This window comes from Eleginops maclovinus, chromosome 3, assembly GCF_036324505.1.
Source record: "Eleginops maclovinus isolate JMC-PN-2008 ecotype Puerto Natales chromosome 3, JC_Emac_rtc_rv5, whole genome shotgun sequence".
NCBI lineage: Eukaryota > Metazoa > Chordata > Actinopteri > Perciformes > Eleginopidae > Eleginops > Eleginops maclovinus.
The window spans coordinates 17,532,485-17,554,742 of NC_086351.1; the positions used below are offsets into that span (position 1 = coordinate 17,532,485).

At 39.8% G+C, this 22,258-nt stretch overlaps 1 protein-coding gene across 1 annotated transcript in view; it reads right to left on the minus strand.

Annotated features, from left to right (window-relative positions):
* LOC134862319 (CUB and sushi domain-containing protein 3-like) overlaps positions 1-22,258 on the minus strand; it is a 199,550-nt gene that overhangs the window by 167,870 nt on the left and 9,422 nt on the right. Inside the window, exons 2-3 of the mRNA XM_063880172.1 lie at positions 18,562-18,784; positions 3,990-4,102 (exon numbers count right to left, since the gene is read on the minus strand). Of these exons, the coding sequence (XP_063736242.1) occupies positions 3,990-4,102; positions 18,562-18,784 (336 nt within the window). The remainder of the gene's footprint in view (positions 1-3,989; positions 4,103-18,561; positions 18,785-22,258) is intronic.

Here is a 22,258-nt window from a genome sequence, read left to right on the forward strand (position 1 = left end):
AGGAACTATAAGTTATTCATTGCTATAATAATTACTTCCTGGTGGTTGTTCTTGAGAGAACTATAGAAAAACAAAAGTGCAAGCTCAAGTAAATGTTTAAAGAAACTCACCCTAGGTCACTAATTAAAAAGTAATAGATGCATCCCAGCTGTAATTATACCAGCACTGACTCATTGGCCTTTGGTATATGGAAAGTCATAACTAATATCTCAGAGAGGCATGGCTCTTGAATTAATTCAGAGTATGTGTTGCAGACATTTAAAGCAGTTGGTTTGGATAAGTCCTCTTGCTGAGGGCAAAGTACAATTCTGTGGCTCAATTTCAGTTACAACAGATGCATTTCTGAGTGTAAAACTTGGGGGAAGAGTACTTTTTATAAAAGCCTGCACTTAACATTTAATCATGATTTCTTCTTTTACAAAGGTTTGAATACCCCCCCCCCCCAAAAAAAAAAAAAACATCAAGTGTTTTAGATACAGTCTTAGCCCTCAGCGACCAAGTGTTGCTGTCTGGAGGACCCTAAATAAATTGTTGATATAACTGAACCTTTGAAAACAGCTGCTCCTGAACACCAGGGGCTGGGGAAAAACCTCATGAAATCTGTACAAGTGTTTCTTCAAGGGAAAATAAATTCAAAAAATGCTAATACAATGCAGATGGAGAGCTTTTAACCTCACAGAGCATCAACCAATCTGCAAAATAAAGCCTCATTCAAAGTGGGTCATATGGTGCTTGAATCATAATATAATTTGTGAGAAAAACTAACAAAACTGTAGAAAAAGGAAAATATGATGCTGCAGAATGCCCAGAGAAATATCTCCAACCTTTTCTGTAAACTGAGAGGATGGGAAAAAGAGAGTGTGTTAAAAACCTTCACAAAAATATTTGAATAGGACAAGAGATCTTTGCGTACAGTTGCGTTTGCAAACAGCGGGTGTGTAGCGGGTGTGAGAGACTTGCATTATCCCTCATCACAGTGAGTTATGTGAACTAGTAAATGAGGTAGTTGGGTGCGAGATTTCTCTGGGGCTGAGCTATTTATTTCGTCTGTATATATAATGACTCTGAAGCCCTTTGAAGAAGATGGAAGTTTGACGGAGTGGCAGTGTTTATGAGCACACAAGCAGCACACTTTCCCCACAGGAGCCGCCTGAAGACTGCCTGTCGGCTTCTCCTGGCTGGCTGCTTCACTGGCTGCTGAGCTGGATTTGCATGCAGTCGGGAAAAAATGAATATTGACTGAACCCATGTTGCATCAGACGGCAAAGCCACTGGTAAACAACACACACAGGCACACAGACTTTTCCAACTCAATGGACAATCTGCGTGGCCACAGACCGATGAATGAAATGATTTGGGGCGAAAGATGAAACTACTTTTTTTAAATGGGTAAGCTGTCAATTGTGGATTTTTCCCAATTAAAGGGCAGGTTGAAATGGCACCAGGGCAGGTTTTGGATAGGCATGGCGATGTTTTCATTACAAAATAAATACACAACCTTCAATAAAAGGTCAAAAAGATAGCATTCCTCCCAGCTCAGTGCATGTATGCTGCATGCCTGCATCTCTATCCTAGGAGAGCACCAGTGGCCATAGATTGTCTATGTTGTATAAAAGCCCCCACAACACTTCTCCTTAATAAGTGCAGCTTGACCCTTTATGGCCCTGCAAAATGTTTAGGGTTGCAGGATCACACTGATAGAGAAGAGGTAGTGTAGCGGGGAAAAGCAGTAATGAGTACTAAAACTCACAAAGTTGGAACTTGTTTGCATTCCAACATACTTGAGAAAAGATTGACAGGCCGCTGAGAAATTCAATTCCATCCTGGCGTGTCCTTTACTGTCCTTCAATGCACACTGGCTAAAACTCACTTGATCGCAGATTCGCAGTCATGATTCAATCACATTCCACAGCCTACAAGCATCACACACTTTCAGTCAAATGAATGAGCAGCACATACATATTCATGTCAGATTTAGCTAACCACATTAGCATGACAAGGAAGAAAGTTAAACAGCAATGAATGCAAACACTAATTAAAACATTACAGAAGAGGACATTGTATATGTGTGTTTTATATGCATTATAAGGGACTCTTTAGGAACTGCAAATAATGAAAACGTGTGTTTGTTAGGATACAGATCATACCGAGTAACATATATAATTTCACATCCAAAATGGGGCATTCATTTCTAGAGCTGGGTTGATTTCCGTACAGTCTGCTGTACAAGCTTTAACGGTGTTATTTTATGCTGGTATTTCTCTTTATGACACACCCTAAAAGCAGCCTAAAATAGCAACCTGTAACGACAGCATGACCAAGTCCAACAAAAATATTGCATAATATATAGTATAGTATATAGTAGTTTCCAAACTAAAACTTCAACAATATTGCAATATTGAAAGCAATGAAAGAGGTTACCAAGGGCAACAAATAAACAGAAGTGGCTTCGCAAGTTGCTCATTTATGGGCTGTCTCAGCCTCATTATGTTATACTCTGGAGCGGATAGTTGGTCAAATTTAACACCAAGTGATAAGATTTGGAAAACTCGAAATTCTGAAATGTAATTAAAACGTAAAAAGATAATTGTCTTTTTTACGACCGGCCAACACTATTAATTAAATTCCCATTTTATGTTTCTTGTGCATACACTATCCAAAAAATTGCGAATGAGTCGTTTTAAATGCCATAGCACCATCATACAAAGGATTTCTGGGGACACGCCTGTAGAGGCTGGAGTAGGTAATACCATACTTAAATGTTGCTGAAATATGTATGTTGTGTGCCATGTGCTGTGTACTTTTCATCGCACCAGGCTTTTTAAGAATGAATGATGGTTATAAGAGAAACTGAGATTATGGACTAAGTTTAACCTCGCCACATCTTTGGATACAATCCTAAATCTGTAAGATTTCTACACGAAAAGTAACAAAATACATTGTGTTTATATAACATCCACTATTGTCCTTAATATGAACAAGAAAATCCTTCACTTTCTTAATAATCTTCAGTATTAAGTAATGGGAAATATCGGTGCCTCATATGTAACAAAATGTGATTAACATCAAAATCAGCATGAAGTTCTGAAGAAGACTGAACGAAGTATAGTTGAACCGAGCCACTCACTGCAGACGGAGAGAGAGTCGGAGACAGGAGAGGGAGACAAAGAAAGCAGGAGAGGCAAAGCACACATGGGCAGATGGTGAGGGGAGAGGTCCTGGACTGGCCAGGCCTGGGGCGGGTAGATGGACTGGAGAGGTGGACTAAAGTTAGAGGAATGAGTCAGTCTGATTGAGCAGGAGTGAAGAAACAACGGAAGGATATTGGGAGGGAGAGCAGATCGGAAATGACAAAGAGCTACATGGACAGGTTATAGAAGGAGGGGAGAATACAAAAGTAAGATAGTGAGATGAGGAGGAAAAGGAAGGAATGCTTAAATAACAAATGAATCATAAATGGAGTTGGAAAGAAAGAGAATTAGAAATTGATGAGACGAGAGTTCTCATGCAGGAGCGTAGTAGGAAAACGGAAGGGTGATGGAAATGTCAAAAAAAGAGGTGGAATTTAGACAGCTCCCTGTTGCAATTGGCTCTGCTTCAACATAGATAATGCTGTACTCCATTAGTTCAACTAATTCCCATCACCATCTGCCATGCAATTTCAGATGCACCTGTGGAGTTGCAGAAAAGGTTCAGGACTTTGGGGGAAGGGATGCTGATTTGGAAAATATGAAATTAATTAATAGAGGTACCCTGCGTTTCCATAACTCAACAGTGGAGGTTCTAAGGAAATCAGTTGAGGTTAGCTGGATCCCACCTCCCTTTCATAAAAATATATATGGTATCTATTTCTCCTCAAGATGTATTTGTGTCCCAAGTAGGGACCTGTCTTCACCGTTGTCTCTGACATTTCTTTAACCTTTCATTCAAATGCATTGATATCATGAAAGACAATTCAAGTAAAAGAGCAGAAAATGTGTTTTTCTTACCTTCATAAACAACTTTAAACCCATGAGCGCTTACTGCAAAGTCACTGGTAAGCCTCAGTGAAAAAATGGAGCCAGAACTGGTAACAGGCGGAGGGATGGTAAATCCTGTTAACCTGCAGATAAGACACAAAAGACAACTCAGGACTGGATGTATGATTTCATTGGCAGGGATCACATTTATATGCTAATAATATAATAACATTGCGCACTTGGACCTAATTAAATGCAAAAATATTTTAATCAAGTCAATGATGCAACAAAACCTGCTTAAATGAGTAGAAATACAGTATGTGGTTAAACATTTCTTAGTTCTCATACAGGTTTTTCCCAATTTTGTAATGATCCTAAAAAGAAAAAACTGCTGGAAAGAAGGAGGCAGAAACCAAAGTACTACCTGGGTTCTTTTATTACCTGAATTATTTCTATTTAAATTCGATAGGGAACAAGGTGAAGCGGCTGAAAGTAATTTTGTATTGAGATGTGTGCACTTAATGCAATGATGCAGATAAATGGCAAACAAAAATAACTATCACTTAAGTTAATGACTGTTTGAAGACCTCAAACCTAACACCACTTGTGAGTTTGTGCGTCATAGCCTTTCGTGTCAAATAAAACAGATCTCTAAATATTGTTAAACAATTTGTCCACCAATGATATAGTATATGATTAAAACCTTCCCCATTGTTGGACGGTGTGTGAGTGCTGGCAGCTGAATTGTAACAGACTGCTTCATTACTGCATTTCAAATTAGGTGCAGATCCAAACAAATCAATTCTCTTTCACAAGGTCGTAAACAAGATGTGTTGCTGACCATTCTTCAGGAACCGTTGCTGATGTTCTATCGACATTCCACTGCTGTAATCCAGGCTGTATAGCATGGAAAAAAATGTGTTCACAGGAAAAAATGTCTCCTTTTTCTACTGCCATCTAGTTTTGTCTTGTTATTTTCCATTGCTAGTTTAGGGTTGTTTGTGTGACAGAACTTGTACTTGACAAAAAGCCAGGTGAATAATGTCTGTAGAGGCTCGAGTGTGGGAAAACAGAACTTCCTCCCGTGACAGCAAGGAAGAGGGTGCTGTATTTACAGCTTCAATATAGTTTCCAATTACAGCACTGAACTGCGCTGGTCCTAGCAGTAAATAATTACCCTTTGTTGCAGGTTCTGCACAGCCTGCCAAGATACTGCTAAAAGTCAATTGCCACATGATGCCATTTTTAATACATTTAAACAGGAAACTGGAAATGAGACCTTGTTAGAAGCTTTATCAGTCACAGGAGAACTTTCCTGAATTTGCATGCTATCATGGTCAAATTAAAAGTAGAGGCAAGCCTGTGCATCCCATAAAAGTCTTTGTTCTAGTGTTGAATAAAAACAGCAAGCACAGTAAAAAGAGGTAGCACGTTTTAACGTTTTATGGTTTAACTTACAACACAATTATTTTCAATGAAACTGATTTTCCAAGCTGTCTTGGAAATGAGCCCTTATTAGCCCAAGACATGGGAGTGGGATCATGGAGGGGGTTAATTAGTGGCTGAGCAGAACAAAAACCTCCACAAAAACAGTAGCTGCAGAATACACTGACACAAAGGTTGATGCCACACACCAAGAAGAGCGCAATGCAGGTACAGGATGACACTAAAAAGCCCTGACCAGATATGGTTACTTAAAAAGTAAGGAAAATAACACTGAATGAGTTTATCCAATTAATAAGAACATTGAGGAAACTCTTTGCTCTGTGTCGCATGATAGTGTTTCCTATATAACACTAAACCCAGATGACTCGGCACTATGGCAGCTTTAAGGCCCGGCGACGTGGGATGAATGCGGCTCATTCTTCATAGACTTAACCTCTTTATTGATGCATGTATACAATTTTCTTGTGGAGGAACATGCACCCCACAGGGTCCAAGGGCCACCCACCATAGTCACACAAGAAACACTGGGAAACACTGGGAAAGGAAAATTATGTGCTGCTATGGCAACATGTGCTATAGAGACAGAAGTGGTGAAAACAGAAGCAGTGTTAAGACCACATATACAGAGGGAGTTTTCTTTACTCTCCAACAGCACAGTAAACCTGAAAAAAAAACCCTTCCTTAAGACTACACAGTTGTCAGGGCAGAAAATAGCACGGGAATAAGGATATCTTTGGTTCAGTGTTCATGAGGGGAAGACATCTTTTAAAGGCGGTCTGTGAGAAAGATCAGGAAGTGAGTCTAGGCAGTGTTTAATTCTCCATCCATCCATCTTCTCCCGCTTATCCGTCAGGGTCGCGGAGGTAACAGCTCCAGCAGAGAGCCCCAAACTTCTCTTTCCCTGGCCACATCAGCCACATCTTTTCCCAGCTGGACGTGCCTGGAACACCTGCCTAGGGAGGCGCCAAGGTGGCATCCTCACTAGGTGCCCGAACCACCTCAACTGGTCCTTTCAACGCGAAGGAGCAGCGGTTCTACTCCGAGTCCCTCCCGGATGACTGAACTTCTCACTTTATCCCTAAGGGAGATGCCAGCCACCCTGCGGAGAAATCCCATTTTGGCCGCTTGTATCCGCAATCTCGTTCTTTCGGTCATGACCCATCCTTCATGACCATAGGTGAGGGTAGGAATGAAGATGGCCCGGTAGACAGAGAGCTTTGCCTTCTGGCTCAGCTCTCTTTTCGTCACAACGGTGCGGTAAAGCGACTGCAGTACCAAACCTCACAGGAAATCGGTCCAACGTGCTACCAAGGACCCGGACACAGCTCTCGCTTTGGGAGTACAGAGATTGGATGGCCCTGAGTAGAGACCCCCTCACCCCATACTCCCGCAGCACCTCCCACAGTATCTCCCTGGGAACCCGGTCATACGTCTTCTCCAAATCCACAAAGCACATGTAGACCGGATGAGCGTACTCCCAGGCCCCCTCCAGGATCCTTGCGAGAGTAAAAAGCTGGTCCGTTGTTCCACGACCAGGACGTAAATCCGCATTGTTCCTCTTCAATCTGAGGTTCGACAATCGGCCAGACCCTCCTTTCCAGCACCTTAGAGTAAACTTTCCCGGGGAGGCTGAGTAATGTGATGCCTCTGTAATTGGTACACACCCTCTGATCCCCTTTTTAAAAAGGGGAACCACCACCCCGGTCTGCCACTCATTCAGTACTGTTTCCGACTTCCACGCAATGTTGATGAGACGTGTCAACCATGACAGTCCCTCAACACCCAGAGCCTTCAGCATTTCTGGGCGGTTCTCATCCACCCCCGGGGCTTTGCCACTGTGGAGCTGTTTAACTACCTCAGTGACTTCCTCCCGTGACACTGGAGTTGATCCCCCTTCATACTCCAGCTTCGCCTCTAACATAGAGGGCGGAGTTGTTGGATTCAGGAGTTCCTCAAAGTGTTCCTTTCACCGCCCTAACACACTACCAGTTGAAGTCAACAGCGTCCCATCCTTACTGTACACAGCTTGGGTGGTTCCCTGCTTCCCCCTCCTCAGGTGTCTGACGGTTTTCCAGAACAACTTTGGTGCCGACCGAAAGTCCTTCTCCATGGCTTCTCCGAACTTCTCCCACACCCGCTGCTTTGCCTCGGTAACGGCTTTGGCTGCTGCCCTTCGGGCCTGTCGATACCTTGCAACTGCGTCAGAAGTACCCAGGGATAACATATCCCTCCTTCTTCAGTCAGTCGGCTTCCCTGACCACCGGTGTCCACCAGGAGGTTCGAGGGTTACCACCCCTTGAGGCACCTAAGACCTTGAGACCGCAGCTCCCCGCAGCAGCTTCAGCAATAGAGGCTTTGAACACCGCCAACTCAGGTTCAATGTCCCCAGCCTCCACAGGGATGCCTGAAAAGCTCCACCGGAGGTGTGAGTTGAAGGCCTCCTGGATTTGGGATTCCCTCCAGACGTTCCCAGTTCACCCGCACTACACGTTTAGGCTTACCAGGTCTGTCCATAGGCTTCCCCTGCCACTCGACCCTGCTCACCACCAGATGGTGATCAGTTGACAACTCTGCCCCTCTCTTCACCCGAGTGTCCAAAACATGCGGCCTCAGGTCCGATGATACGATAACAAAATCGATCATGCACCTTCTGCCTAGGGTGCTCTGGAACCACGTACACTTATGAGCATCCTTATGTTCGAACATGGTGTTTGTTATGGCCAATCCATGACTACCACAGAAGTCCAGTAACAAACCACCACTCCGGTTCAGATCGGGGGGGCCGTTCCTCCCAATCACGCCCCTTCAAGTGTCTCCATCAATGCCAACGTGTGCGTTGAAATCTCCCAGCAAGACTAAGAAGTTCCCTTCGGGAGACCCATACAGGACTCTTTTCAGGGTCTCCAAGAAGGCCGAATACTCTGAACTGCTGTTTGGTGCATAAGCACACACAACAGTCAGAGTTTTCCCCCCCATGACCCGCAGGCGTAGAGAGGCGACCCTATCGTCCACTGGGGTAAACTCCAACAAAGTGGCACTCAACCGGGGGCTTGTGAGTATCCCCACACCCGCTCGGCACCTCACACCTTAGGCAACTACGGAGAAGAATAGAGTCCAACCCCTTTCAAGAAGTAAGGTTCCAGAGCCGACGCTGTGCTTAGAGGTGAGCCCCACCAGATCCAACTGGTAACTTCCCGCACAAGCTCCGGCTCCTTCCCCTCCAGAGAGGTGACGTTCCACATTCCCAAAGCCAGCTTCTGCCGCCCAGGTCTGGTCCGTCGAGACCCTATGCTTTCACTGCCACCCTTCTGGCAGCGCACCCGACGCCATCGCTGTTTCCCGTAAGTGGTGGGCCCGAGGGACGGGGAAGCTGAGGCGTTGCCCACGTTGCTTATTCGGGCTGTGCCCGGCCGGGCTCCGCGGCAAGCCCGGCCACCAGACGCTCGCCGACGAGTCTTCCTTCTGGGCCTGGCTCCAGAAGGGGACCCCGGGCTTCCTCTGGGCCGGGTACCCTCGCTTTTATGTATGTTTTCCATGAGGTCTTTTGAACCAATCTTAGTCTGGCCCCTTACCGGAGACCAATTTGCCATGGGAGACCCTACCAGGAACACAAGGTTCCAGACAACACAGCCCCCAGGTTCATCGGGGCACACAAACCTCTCCACCACGATAAGGTACTGGTTCTCGAAAAGCGTTTAATTCTGCAGTCCTTAAACATATTTCTGATTCAGACAGGTAATGTCTCAAGTCGTACTGTGTCGGACTCAATAATGCAGGTGTAATTCAAATCTATGCAAGCAACTGCTAAAACCATGGTAACTGAACACTAAGAACTCATTCTGAATGAATCAAAAACAGCCTGTAATCTTCTCATAGAGCCTTGAAAATATATTAAGCGTTTTATTGTTCTTAAAAACCAAAGAGGCCCATTGTGACCTAAGTAGGTCTTTAAGAAAAAAATGACAAAGATCTCCATAGTCTGGCCTTCACTGCCCATGTTGCTCTGGCAACAGGATCACTCTGAAGGGTTGGAAAAATGTTGTTAACAAATAAACTACAATATAGTTTATTTGTTAACAACATCATGTAGTTACTACATGATGCTTGCCTCAGACAAAAGGAGCTTGTGAGTAAGATGGGTTGGACTGTTACTAAATCACACTCCCATTTTAAAACCTGAATTTGGGAGTTATAACTCACTGTCATTTACATTGGAGCTAGTAAAAGTACAGTTTACCGTTTATGTCATTTTAGTTAAGATGAACATCTACACAGTAGGCATGCTACAAAGTGCGAGTCAGAAGTATAACGATTTTGTTGCATCTCTTTTTCACTGCACAAGGTTGAGGATAAATGTCACTGTGGGTGCGGAGACTCCAAGTGTCTATGGCGACCCTGTTTATGGATCAAAGCAACACCGGTGGCAGCTGAACGCCGGTGTGTGCCAATGATTGCCCGGACAAATGCAGCCTTTCCTTCCACCTGAACACACTACATCATTCCTGAAGGTAGCCGTCAGACATTCACGCCATCTGATTATGTTGTCACGGTAGTGGCGTGCCATGGGGAGGGAGGGAGGGGGGGGGGGGGGGGGGAAGAGAGAGAGAGAGAGAGAGAGAGAGAGAAATGATCCGTTATTTGTCTCTCTACCTACAACTCGCATGATATTACTCTGATTCACTATTACTTAGCTTGTCTTGAGGGTTATCGTAGTGTTGCTTTGCCTTCGTTTGCCTCTACCAACTTCTACTTGTTGCTACACTGCTCTTAACCTCTCTGTGCCTCCTGGGAAAGAAGAAGAAAGCAAAAAAAAAAAAAAAAGAGTAGAGCCCTGTAGTGTTCTGATTGATCTAAACTAGTAAGCAACAATTAAAGCAAACCGTTTGCTTGTAGTCTATTGTAAGAAACATAGCTAAACAAAGCTAGTCATCCACACAGGATACTGGCCTTGCTGCTAGCAGTCTGCTCTAAACAAGGTGAAAAACAGCAGGAGAATGAATAATAGACTTATTTTGCATTGACATGTCTTAATTCATTACAGCAGCCCCAAACACTGACATTTAGTTTTAATCACTGCAGTAATAAGGTCAAATCAACTCGTCAATTAAAATCACCCTTGGCTTTTCCTCGTCTTTCAGATGAAAAATATAATTTCTTGAATTTCTAGAGGGAAATCTAATACATCTGGTTAATGGTCAGTCAGGTAATAAACACTGATGAGCCATAACATTATGACCACTGACAGGTAAACTGAAGATCATCTATTATCTTTTTACAATAGCACCTGTTAGTGGGTGGGTCATGTTAGGCAGCAAGTGGTTTTGGTAACACGACAACAAGTTGAAGGTGTTGACTTGGCGAATTCCCCAGATCTCAATCCAACCGAGCATCTCTTGGATAGACAAGTCCCATCCATGGATGCCCACCTCGTAACTTACAAGACTTAAAAGATCTGCTGCTAACATCTTGGTGCCATATACCACAGCACACTGTCAGAGGTCTAGTGGAGTCCATGCCTTGACGGGTCAGGGCTGTTTTGGCCGCAGAAGGGGGACCTGCACAATATTAGGCAGGTGGTCATAATGTTATGGCTGATCGGTGTACTTCTGTGTCTAGTGAGTCACTCCAATTCATGTTGTCATTTTCTACATGTTCATGCATCTGCAACAACAGTTGTATTAATATACAGGGTGTCAAGAGCAAAACAACAAAACTAGGATAAATTATCATTTCAATATAAAAAACGGATTAACTCACAGACAAAAAGATAATTATTGTTCTACTGTTTTGCTATCTGCATTCAGGTTCTGGTATATGGTCTGAATATGTGAATATAATGAGTGATTTGATTGAAATTATCCAGGTTGGAAGTGACAAAGCAAATCAGATAAATATCGAAGCATTGCTTAGCCATTTATCCTGCATTGCTTCAGGAAAACCATAAGCTACTCTCCGGTATTATGAAAGTGATTTTAAACCAACAACTGAGTAATAATGAGTCACAAAGTTACTTTACGAGTCATGACTAATGTTTTGCTTGTGACTGAAGATAGATATGATGGCTTACAAGTCACATTATTTATTCTCATGCATGCAATATTAATTCAATCTTTCAATTAGTCTTCCTCGTGTCACCACAAAAAATAAGAATAAAAATGGTGTGCTCGACATGGCAAAAAACATTCTCCTTTAGTATCAGATATGCTAAATAAATTCTGCACATCATTCTGTGTTAAAACTGAAATTGTAAACCTCACTACTTGGCGCTAGTGGCACCACTTGTTCAATGAGTGGGACTGTTCAGCCTCCAGGATTTTATCACATTGCATAACAAGAGAGTAGCAAGCACAACGGTCAAGAGTCACATTTTTATGTTCTACCGCCTTAAACATCTCAAGGGATTCAGATTAACATGGTTAAATGTGTGAAGTAAATGTCAGCCTTAGTTGAGTAAACCATTGCTATGATTCATACATGATATGCAACCTATACAAGAATACAATAGTGAAATAAAAAGGGAGGGTTGCATTTACAAGACAATGTGACCAAACTAGTAAAGAAACAACAGAAACCTAAACAAACAATAATAACATGCAAAACCCTAGTTGAAGTTAAAATCATGAAGGTGCTACCACTAAGAAGAACGATTACAATGTAATAATAATAATAATAATAATAATAATAATAATAATACAGAGTCAACTATCAAACTGACTGACTTTAAGTAGTCAAGACAAAATTATAAAATGTTCTTTTAAAAACCACAAAAAATATCAGGTGCGTGGATAGGACGTTTACCTCAGCTTGGTTAAGGGGGTTTACAAAAGAATTTCTGTGTCAAAAAAACATGGCTCTAAAGCCCTAACACAAATCAAAACCAAGCCTTTATCAACATGCTATTCAAATGCACTTGTCATTGTAATTGTATAATGACAAGAGCAAAATGATCACATAATCAAGTCATTGTGTGGCAGGGCAGCACTGGAATGAAAAGCTTCAATACAATACTGTAACTCACATCATTTCCTCTACCATCCTCAGCATTTCATTTCTGGAGTATAATGAGCGCTTCAACCAGCCATTCTCAGGCACGAGGGATTGTGCGTAATGTAAGTGCAGCACTGTGAGAGGTAAGGAAAAAGAACTTCACAGAGCAAAGAGAATATATAGATCAATGGGGAGACATACTAATCAGGTCCATCACGGGACGTCGCTTCTTTTTCATGTTAAAAATGTATTGATGCTTTTGTCGTGTTCCCTTCAGAATTTCTCCCTTAATTAATTAAAAGCGTTAATAAATGAAAGGCCTCTTTAATCTCTACCAAGGTTTCAATTTATAGATACCCTAGTAGGGGGAAAAGATTGCCTGTCATTGTGTTCACCTTCCTATTTATTCCAGCTGATGATATACCTGAGAAAATAACACATCAACATACATTCAAAGAAGGGATATAAAAACACTGTGTTAAAATGCGGAAATGTTGCAGAAAGAGAAAGCGGAAAAGTTTGCAGCAAAAGTTTTACAAAAAGGTAGGAAAACACAAGATAAAGCAGATTTTTCTTCCTTCATCTCATTCATTCTTGGTTTGGAGAGAATTAATTGTGTAAGTGCAGGCATTCTACTCACGTCTATTCAAGGCCCTAGAGGCACAGCAAAGACTGTCATGGAATAATCATCTTCTGGCACTACACAACATAGTCCCACATTGTTAGGAGATCCACCACTTGGAAAAAACACAAGTGTGACTGAAGCACAAAGGACAACGTTGCTATTTAGAGGTTTGGGTCGGATCAGGAAAAACCCATCAGAATTTTGAGCCATTTGCTTTTGTTTCCTCGCAAGAATTAGTTGTGCTTTTCCTCCTTCTCTCTGAATGGCAGGATTAGTTACATGGGATTTTGAAAAGTCTCAGCAAAATATAATCACTGGGTTCTTGTTTTGCAAATTGTTAACGCTTTATTTGACACAGCACATCAACAATGGCCCTAAAAAGCTAATAGCCTCGACTCCTACACTTGTTGTACTACAAATACCTGTGCAAAAATCATTCAATCCAATCGTACGATTGGGTATAATAAAGTCTACTCTTTAGGTATTGAAGTTGGTTAGTGGTGGTCTTGTACTGGAATGCTTTGCGTTTCTGCTATTTTGTGGGCGGGGGGGGAATCAATCATATGCAAAGCACCGCAATATTTTGTGTGCCAATATTGTATCAACAGACAGATGCAAAATTGATCCTTTTTTTTAACTATTAGGGCAGAGCTATTCCTGGTGAAACTGTAGTAAATCCATTACTAAAGATCATCAATACAAATTATATTATTATTATTATTTATTATTATTATTTGATGACAGATAAAACATGTTTGGTCCAAAACCTTGAAACCCAGAATAAGATAAGACATAATTATGTTATAGCCTTTTTCTCAGGTGTTTGAAATAGTAGAAAATTGCAGACTTGGACTTAGTGTTTATTTAATTACTACAGTCGTATATAAACATGGAATGAGGTCTTCATTATCATACTATTCACAAGTTCAAGAATGGCCATATGATTTATGATAATTTAGCCTCTACCTCTATCTACCACAGATGCTTGCGCTAACAAATGTAAAAACACCTCAGTGTACCAGAAGACGAAAGTTGGACAGAATTGAAAAAAGCATACCTAATGTGTTTACAGCTTAATTTTAGCTGGAATCGCTATCATATTGCATATACTGACAGCATTATGGGGACAAAACAGTTAAGGTTAACAGTTATGCTTTTCACCATAAAAGCTTTCGACTGAAAATGGAGAGCATGTTATCTCTACAGGTTCAGGCGGTAAAAGGAACCACCTGTTGAGAATGTGCTATAGGACTAATAATGTAATTAAGAATGATTCCATGTAATTGTAATTTTGAGTTACATGGTCTGAAGAAACATTAACAATGGAAAGCAAAAATGTCACTGATTACCAACTTGAGAGTCTCCTAAATTTCATATTATGGTATGCAAAAAAATATTACTATCAGGAATTCAAGGGAAAACATAAAACAGCCCTACTGTGTTACATTCCAACTAAGTAATTCAAGGAAATGTTCAACGTTACAACTAGACCTTGAACATTTCTAAATGAATTCTAGATTCTAAAATATATTTTTGTTTAAAGACATTTCAATATTAATAAAGATATAATACAGTACGAGTTAATAACTTGGTCTTTAGCCTTCAGACTTGAGCTTAATGTCTCACAAGCTTTGATAATGGGTCCGTTTTGCAGTGTATAATGGTTGGGTGAATAGCTGCTGCAGGTGCTTGCTGCATTTGGTGAAAATCAAACCTTCATCGCTGGAAGGAAATCACTGCCCTTCTACTATGTCCCTGATTGTGTCATAAGAGAGATTAAAGAAAAAACACCAATAATTAAACTGACCCTGTACAATGAGACAAACTCTACAACAGTCACCTATAATGTCAAAATGTCTTGCACATAAATTAAAGTCATTATAAATAAACGGGCTGAACAAGCAACAACTTGTTCCAAATCAAGTTTGATTTTTCATGTTTCATTTTTCCATGTTTCTTAACCTTCCAAAGTCCCTTCATCCAAATACCAGCACAACACCAATGTCTTAGGATAAGCCTGTAATATATACATATTTTTAAATAGTTTGTGTTTCAGTATAAATATTGTGTCATTGAGAAAAACAACAAGATAAGAAAAGCTTTATCTGAGCGATGCCAGTGGATGAGTAAGCATATCAACAGTCCTTAATCAAAGCCCCTGCCAAACCCCCCCCCCCAAAAAAAACTGACAAACTCATGCTACAACCACTTCTGATAGAACTCCTGCCCACACAAACATGATCAAATGGTCATTTCAATCACAGTAAACTTAATTGAAGTAACTCCCCTGAGATAAATATGGGAACGAAACGCTCATGTAAAAATTTGACAGTATGACCAAACTGTTTTACAACAGCTATTATGCACAATTATGTATTTTTAATCCAATGCCATTAAGTGTCTATTGTATATTTATATTCCTGTAGCCTAGTGAGACTGTATATTGTACTCAATTTATTCAATATTTCGGTATATTGTGTAATATTTGGATATTCTGTGTATGTCTTTTCTATATCGTGAATGTGTGTACTGCCTCTAATGTTAATACTTAATTATATTATATTTGTATCTTATTAAACATTTTTAACTCTACAAAATAATGTCCTAAATTGGGATGAATAAATAATCTTTCCATCTATCTATCTTTACCAAATGGCAACAAATGCATCCTGAACACCATAAACCTGAATTAAAAAGACCTGCAATGAAAAGCTACATCCAAATTTCTGTCAATGTTAATTGTTTTGAGCTGCACTATATTATAAAATGAATTCATTTGTTTAACACTACATCTAATTGAAAATAAACATTTTTTTTAAAACGGAAATGTAGGCCTATGTATTATCTCTATATATCTCCATTGGGACATAACTTAACAGAACTTACACGAGCTATTTGGTCAGGTCAAGAAAAGCACAGGTGAACCTAATAACCTAATTAATTAAGGCTACGGTCAATAACGTTAGCTACACCCCATTACGTCGTGACAGCAAGCAATCATTTGAAAAAATAACATTAGCTACACTTGGACTAACTTAACAATTTCCTATATAGCAACTTACCTCAAGTTTACAGAAGCAGTGGAACAGCTTATCTTTCTGCTATGTCGCTCTTCGTGTTCATAGTCAAAATAACGCTATTAGCAATTATGGTATGGCATTAATACGAAAACTTGACGCTTGGCTTTTACATTTTCATGTGTTAGTTTAGCAAAGACGTTTACTAGCTAGAGCTGGAGAACTGTACTTTTACAGTACCTACTGAGCAACTTTTTCTAATAATGTAAAAAAAAGACACGACAATAAAGTAAACAACTCCCTCTTCACGCATCTTCTTTCTCACAGGTGTTTTGCTCTGTCTAATCACCAGTTTGCATTTACGTGTTGGTGGTGTCAGGGTGGAATATTTTGGCTGCGTTCAGGGATAATCGGAAACTGAGAAGATATTTTCAATTGAGAGGATGCCTCTCCTTTGACCACCCCTGTTTCACGCATTTAAGATGATCTTTATCAACATTTTATTACAGTGTTTGTAAACTTTAAAGTCATTATTTGCACTGATTTAAACTGGAACTGTGACAACTCTAGATATAGGCTACATAACAGCCATGAATGTATCTCAGCATGTGAAGCAACGTCATCAGAATGTGTTATCGTTTATAACCCAATTTGGAGCTTCTATTGAGGCAATGCATATTTTGGGTTTTGGCTTGATGTAAGGTACTTCTTTCACTTGTAAATAAAAAAAAGCTTAAAACATACTTTATAATTGTTCCAAAGAACAAATGCAAAGTCATAGGTAAGAAGAGCTCTATAATTGTTCATAGACAAGACAGTATAGTTTGTGGCACTTATATTTCCGGCAAGAATTATACATGTGAGATCATAATCCTTGAAAGCAGCATTGTGCAACTACATCTTTTAAGTTTCTAAAGTGATTCATTTGCTAAAGTTTCAACAATGTTTCAGTTCTTCAATTATCCCCTTTCCTCACTATACATCCTCTGTTGTATAAGCATGTGATTTTCTCCACCTCTACAGATATGAGTCACATAAAAATACTTGTGTCAATGTCTTTTAGAGTGTTTCAGAGAAAAATGCTGGACCCCACACTCACCTGGGATGGCGCATACTTGTGAATACAAGTGGATGATCAGACACTATAAGATTTCCTTAAAAAAGAAACGGTTTTGAACGGTTTAAGGGCTGGCATGTGTACTAGCTCAGACAAGGAATAATCTTCTCATAGAACATCTATTATCTATAAAGAGGGGGTTTATTTTGAGCAATTTGGTTTGACAAAGAATACGTCTTTTTGGCATTTATCTTTGAAATCCAAACACTTTAAAGGGTGTTTCATTTGGGGAAATACTGGGGACTAAAACATCCGAAGAAATGTCAGTTAATGATTCTTTCTGATCACACATTAAATGTTTTTTTTATGGCCAAACAACTTAATATTTATATATTAAAGGATTTTTCCCACAAGGGTAGTCAATCATTGATATCTTACAACCTGCACAGTGGCACCAATTTGCAATGTATGAGAGTTTGATTGAGGTCATGTTGGTGATTTAAGTGTGTTTAATAAGAAACATTTATTAATCTAAATACGCAATTCCTACAGTACAGAAGCCTCTAATACTGTACTGTATTGATACATGCACTGGCTATTTTTACTGCAAAAATGTCATCTCACCAAAATGTTTATTTATTACATTTAATTATTAAACAGATGCAGCCATAGAGTGAATTTGCAGTCCTGTATAATCAAACACGGTGAGAGCCACATTTCCTGTAAAAAGAATGAAGATTAGATGGAAATATATAAAAATAACCATAGAATAATCTTTCTAGACAGTTGAATGCAGAAAGCATACCAAGTTAACAGTTGTTTGTCAGTTCACTGATCAATGTAGACAAAGAAAAGTGATTTTGTGTTTATTTATTTTTTCAATCTCTGGCTCCAGTTAAGCCTTAGTGGCTACTGAGCTGAGCTGACCTATGAATAACTAAAACCAACTTAACTAGCTTATTCAGAAATGAATTATGGTGGGCTTGAAACTTTTCTGGTTAATAGGTTGCTTTTTAATATAAACACAGGGCTTTTTAAATTGTGTTTCACATAGATGAAACTGAGACTTTATGTAGTGTAGTTTTTGATGATATAAGTCATGTGTTTTGTTTTCCTTTTGCTGCTAATAATGTAAATGTCAAAGAAAAAGTTAGTGTGCAAGAACTTCTATGATCTTTTGAAACCAAAACCAAAAAATAGTGTAAAATCTAATAATAATCTTCTGATGTTTGGTAAGGGTATTTCATTTCTGCACAAACCATGTCAGAAACTGGCCACAGTTTGACTACAATCCACACATATTACTGTTGACATGCCTGCCAAGAATGAGCAATCTTTGTCATGGGTACATTTTATATGAACCTTTCAACAGAGATGATAAATGAGGGCTTCCCCCCCCTTTTACGTCCCGTCCCTGTCTGCCACTAAATGCAACCTTGAAGGTGCTTGCCTTCAGGGGCTCTTCCTTACCTTGTCCTGAAGTTAGCCGGGTGTGGATGCCCATCATACAAAGATAAAAAGTCATATTCCTCCTCCACAGCAAAAGATTGAAAAACTATATGAATCCTGCTCCCCTCCTCAGCAACAATCACCCAGGTACAGTTTGCTCCATTTGGATATCCATATGGAAAGCCGGGGCTTTCTATCGTCCCATTCCTTCCTTTTAAAGAGCCTCCACAAGTATGAATAAAACCTATGGGGAAGGACAAAGAAAAAAAACAGTCATTATCAAATGCAAAATGAGAGTATCTGATAAAATGAAAGACTTGTCAAAATGTAGAAGGAAACAAGCACATTGTAGAAATGCTTACAGAAAATGTACTTAATATTGAATGGTGCACGCATCAGAGCAGCAATAAATAAACAGAATGACTTTAAAACTTTTTAATAGGTCTGTACAGATGCTATTCCATGTAACATTTTTATTGAAACACCTGTGTGAACCCTGTTAACTCCAGGTGCAATATTTCTCCAACAAATCATTTGAAAAATGCACAATGTTTCCAGCTGGCAGATGCTGTTAGCTAAACAAGAGCCAAGTTTTGTTTTTCCATTTATATTTTCAGTTCCATTTCAAATAAAAAAAACAATAGGCTGTATCAAAAGCAGCTGTCATTATGCTAGAGAAATTTGGGACTATGATGTTTTCAATGTTATTGCGCATACAAAAATCGTGCTGTATTCTTAACGCCCACTTCTTTGCAGTGGGTCAGAAAGCCCTTAGAGAATAGCAACAAGCAAGGTCTTCCAATTTGGTGCTTAACACTCTGTTTCACAGCCCACACAACATATATATTTGCACCTTGCTGCACTGGCTTGCTGAAAAATCAATATCCTCGACATATTAGGTTAAGTATTATACTATCATTCTCAAACTACAATAATCTGATTGCTAGCCTAACCTTTTGGTTTTACAGAAATGTAAATGAGCAAATGCGCCGCAGCTAAGTAACTCTATCTCAACACATACAGTATACAAACATAATCTTTCTCCCTCATGCACAGACATTTACAGCTTGCCTTTTTTCACACAATAACACCTATTTTTCGGCATTTCAACATTAAGTATACTCCAACACCCACGCTGACAATGTCTGACAAAGACTCCACACACTGCAAGAGAGAGGGTCCATTTTATTTGAGGCTATCTTGCACCTTGTCTAATGAAATGCAAACTTAATTAAGATGCATGGTTTACCCCCATACAATTTACTCCTAGTGTAATTAGCTTTTCACACTTCGTAGGTAAAGGATGCTTTGCATAGTGTTGGCCATATATAGACACTGCAATGTGACACAGATCACTTGGCAGCTATGCTACAGCAATTGCATTTTACTAGATAAACAGTAGTTATTTTTTCTGATAATATGGATGCCTTTTTATACATTTGAGCAAACACAATGTTCTGAGACAAAACAACAATTATTCCCCTCCTGTCAAGCTGTTTCATTACTTTAGGACAAAGCCCTGCAGCTGTTTATTGTACTCCCTAAAAAGCAACTCTGTTTTGACTGTCATGATAATTGTATGGTACATTTTTCCCCAATCTTTACATCTTGCAGTACATATGGGATATTACCCTCACAGGGGTCCCTATTGTACAGATGACTGACCCCCGAGACCAATTCACTCCTTCTGCAGCAGGGATCAAGTGTACTGACCTTCTTATAGATCCGGTTACAGATATAGGATATATCATGGCCATAAGGTTTTATGATGTTGTGTCTCATGATGAGCTGCTGCTCCAACGGAAGTGTGGATGTGTGGGGAGGGGTTGATCTTTCCAAGGTATGTCTGAATTGCAATTATTCTTACTGCCATTGAGAGACCAGAGTAATCAGGGCACCTTTTCAGCATTGATACATAGCCCACAGGGTCAACATGTGACACATGCATTATTGCTGCTTTCAAGTGCTCTCAGGGATTTCATATTTAGCAGGACATCCTCCTTAACTGACCCAACAATAAAATATAATGTATGGCAGCTTGTTTGACTTAAAAGTTACTAAGTGTATTTATTTTTACTTTGTTGCAGTTTGTCTGTTTCTATGTTCCTGGATCATTTAGGCTTCACCCATTCTTGAATATAATTAACTAATATAGAGTCTTCCTGTGAGATATCTGATCCAGATTGCATTCCTTTTTACAAAGCCACCACTAAAAGAGCCAGCAACATGTTTTCATATAGTAGCTATGTTTTCTTTGTGTTTCAAACTTAAATTTCATTCTTTGAATGGGTGTAGGTAGGACATTTCAAAGAAAAGTTATAGCTAATGAGTAGCACTAAAAGACACTGCAGAATGATCCCCACCCACGCTGCCTTTTAAAATGGCCTTGAAAAACAGGTTTGAGAAAGATGTTCCATTACTGATAGTGAGCCCACCTGCAGTTGCATCCGAAGTAACAGTTTAGACTTAATTCACTTCAGTAAAAGCTGGAGGATCAGATCATTATGAGGACAGAAATGCATAACAGCACACTATTTGAATACTGATGCACAGCTTCAGTCTATTGTTTATCCTGGAGAATCACCTCTTCCATTTTTATGAGCTTGATTATAATACATTTTTCTAAAACTAAGTTCAACCTGGCCGTGGTCATCAGATGATGAAAATAAACTAAATATCCGCTAGTAACAATAGCAGCAACAAAGTAATGTAATCAGAGGGGTGCCTCACACCTGGAAAATATAGCTTCAGGAAGACGTTTTTAAAGTCTGGAAAAGAGCTGAATGTCATCAGAGTATTCTTGGTTAGAGCCTGAGGCTCTACCGCTGAAAGACTAGGGAGACTAGTAAGTGGTGTGGGGTTAGAAGAAAAAAAAGGTATTTTAAGGAAGGGAGGATCTAATGAAAACGTGTTTTCAGGTGCATTGTGGGAAATGTAGGATCCAGTCTTTTAGAACCTGACCCAAACCATTGCAACTTTTTTGTAGAAATGAAATCTCTAGAATAAACCTTTACAAGCACTTTTCTTAAATTGATGAATGCCAGATGGTTAAAACAGCCAAGTAGGAAAAGTAAGGACCAGCAGTTTTAAATACTCACTGCTATATATCTATGAGCAAACGTCAAGTAAACACTCAAATTTCCCCATGGGTGTTAATAAAGGTACATCTTATCTTATCTTATCTTATCTTAAACTAGAATTTAGTTTACCAAGATCAATGTTAGCACGCAATTTTTGAGAAGTGTGTTAACCATTGTAGGAACCGAAGCAATCCTGGTTAAGAATATCAGCATAGAGAGAAGCCCCTAAACCCTGTGTGGGGCTCAGTAGTAATTTGACCCAGACACTTTAAATGGCAAGTCAAGTGTTACTGCTTTCATTTGAGGCTCTCTTTTATCGCCCAGAGTTTAAAAAACTTCAGCAAGTACAGCACTCATGTTAATCTGAAATGTTTAAATGTTTGTCAGGAATAGATGACTTATGTTCAGAGCAGGGCTGATTGTGTGAGCTGCTTAGCAATGTCTGTGTGGACGATTGTTCTGATTTCCTGAAGATGACAGAACAGATGCTCAAAATATAATTTTACCTTTTTCAGTCCCTCTCTCTCTCTCTCTTCTTTTTTCTTCACAGATCCATATATATTACTTCATCTTTCAGAATCCATGCATCTATGTTACCCTTTCTTAATTTCACTAAACTTACTAAACCCTCCCTCCAC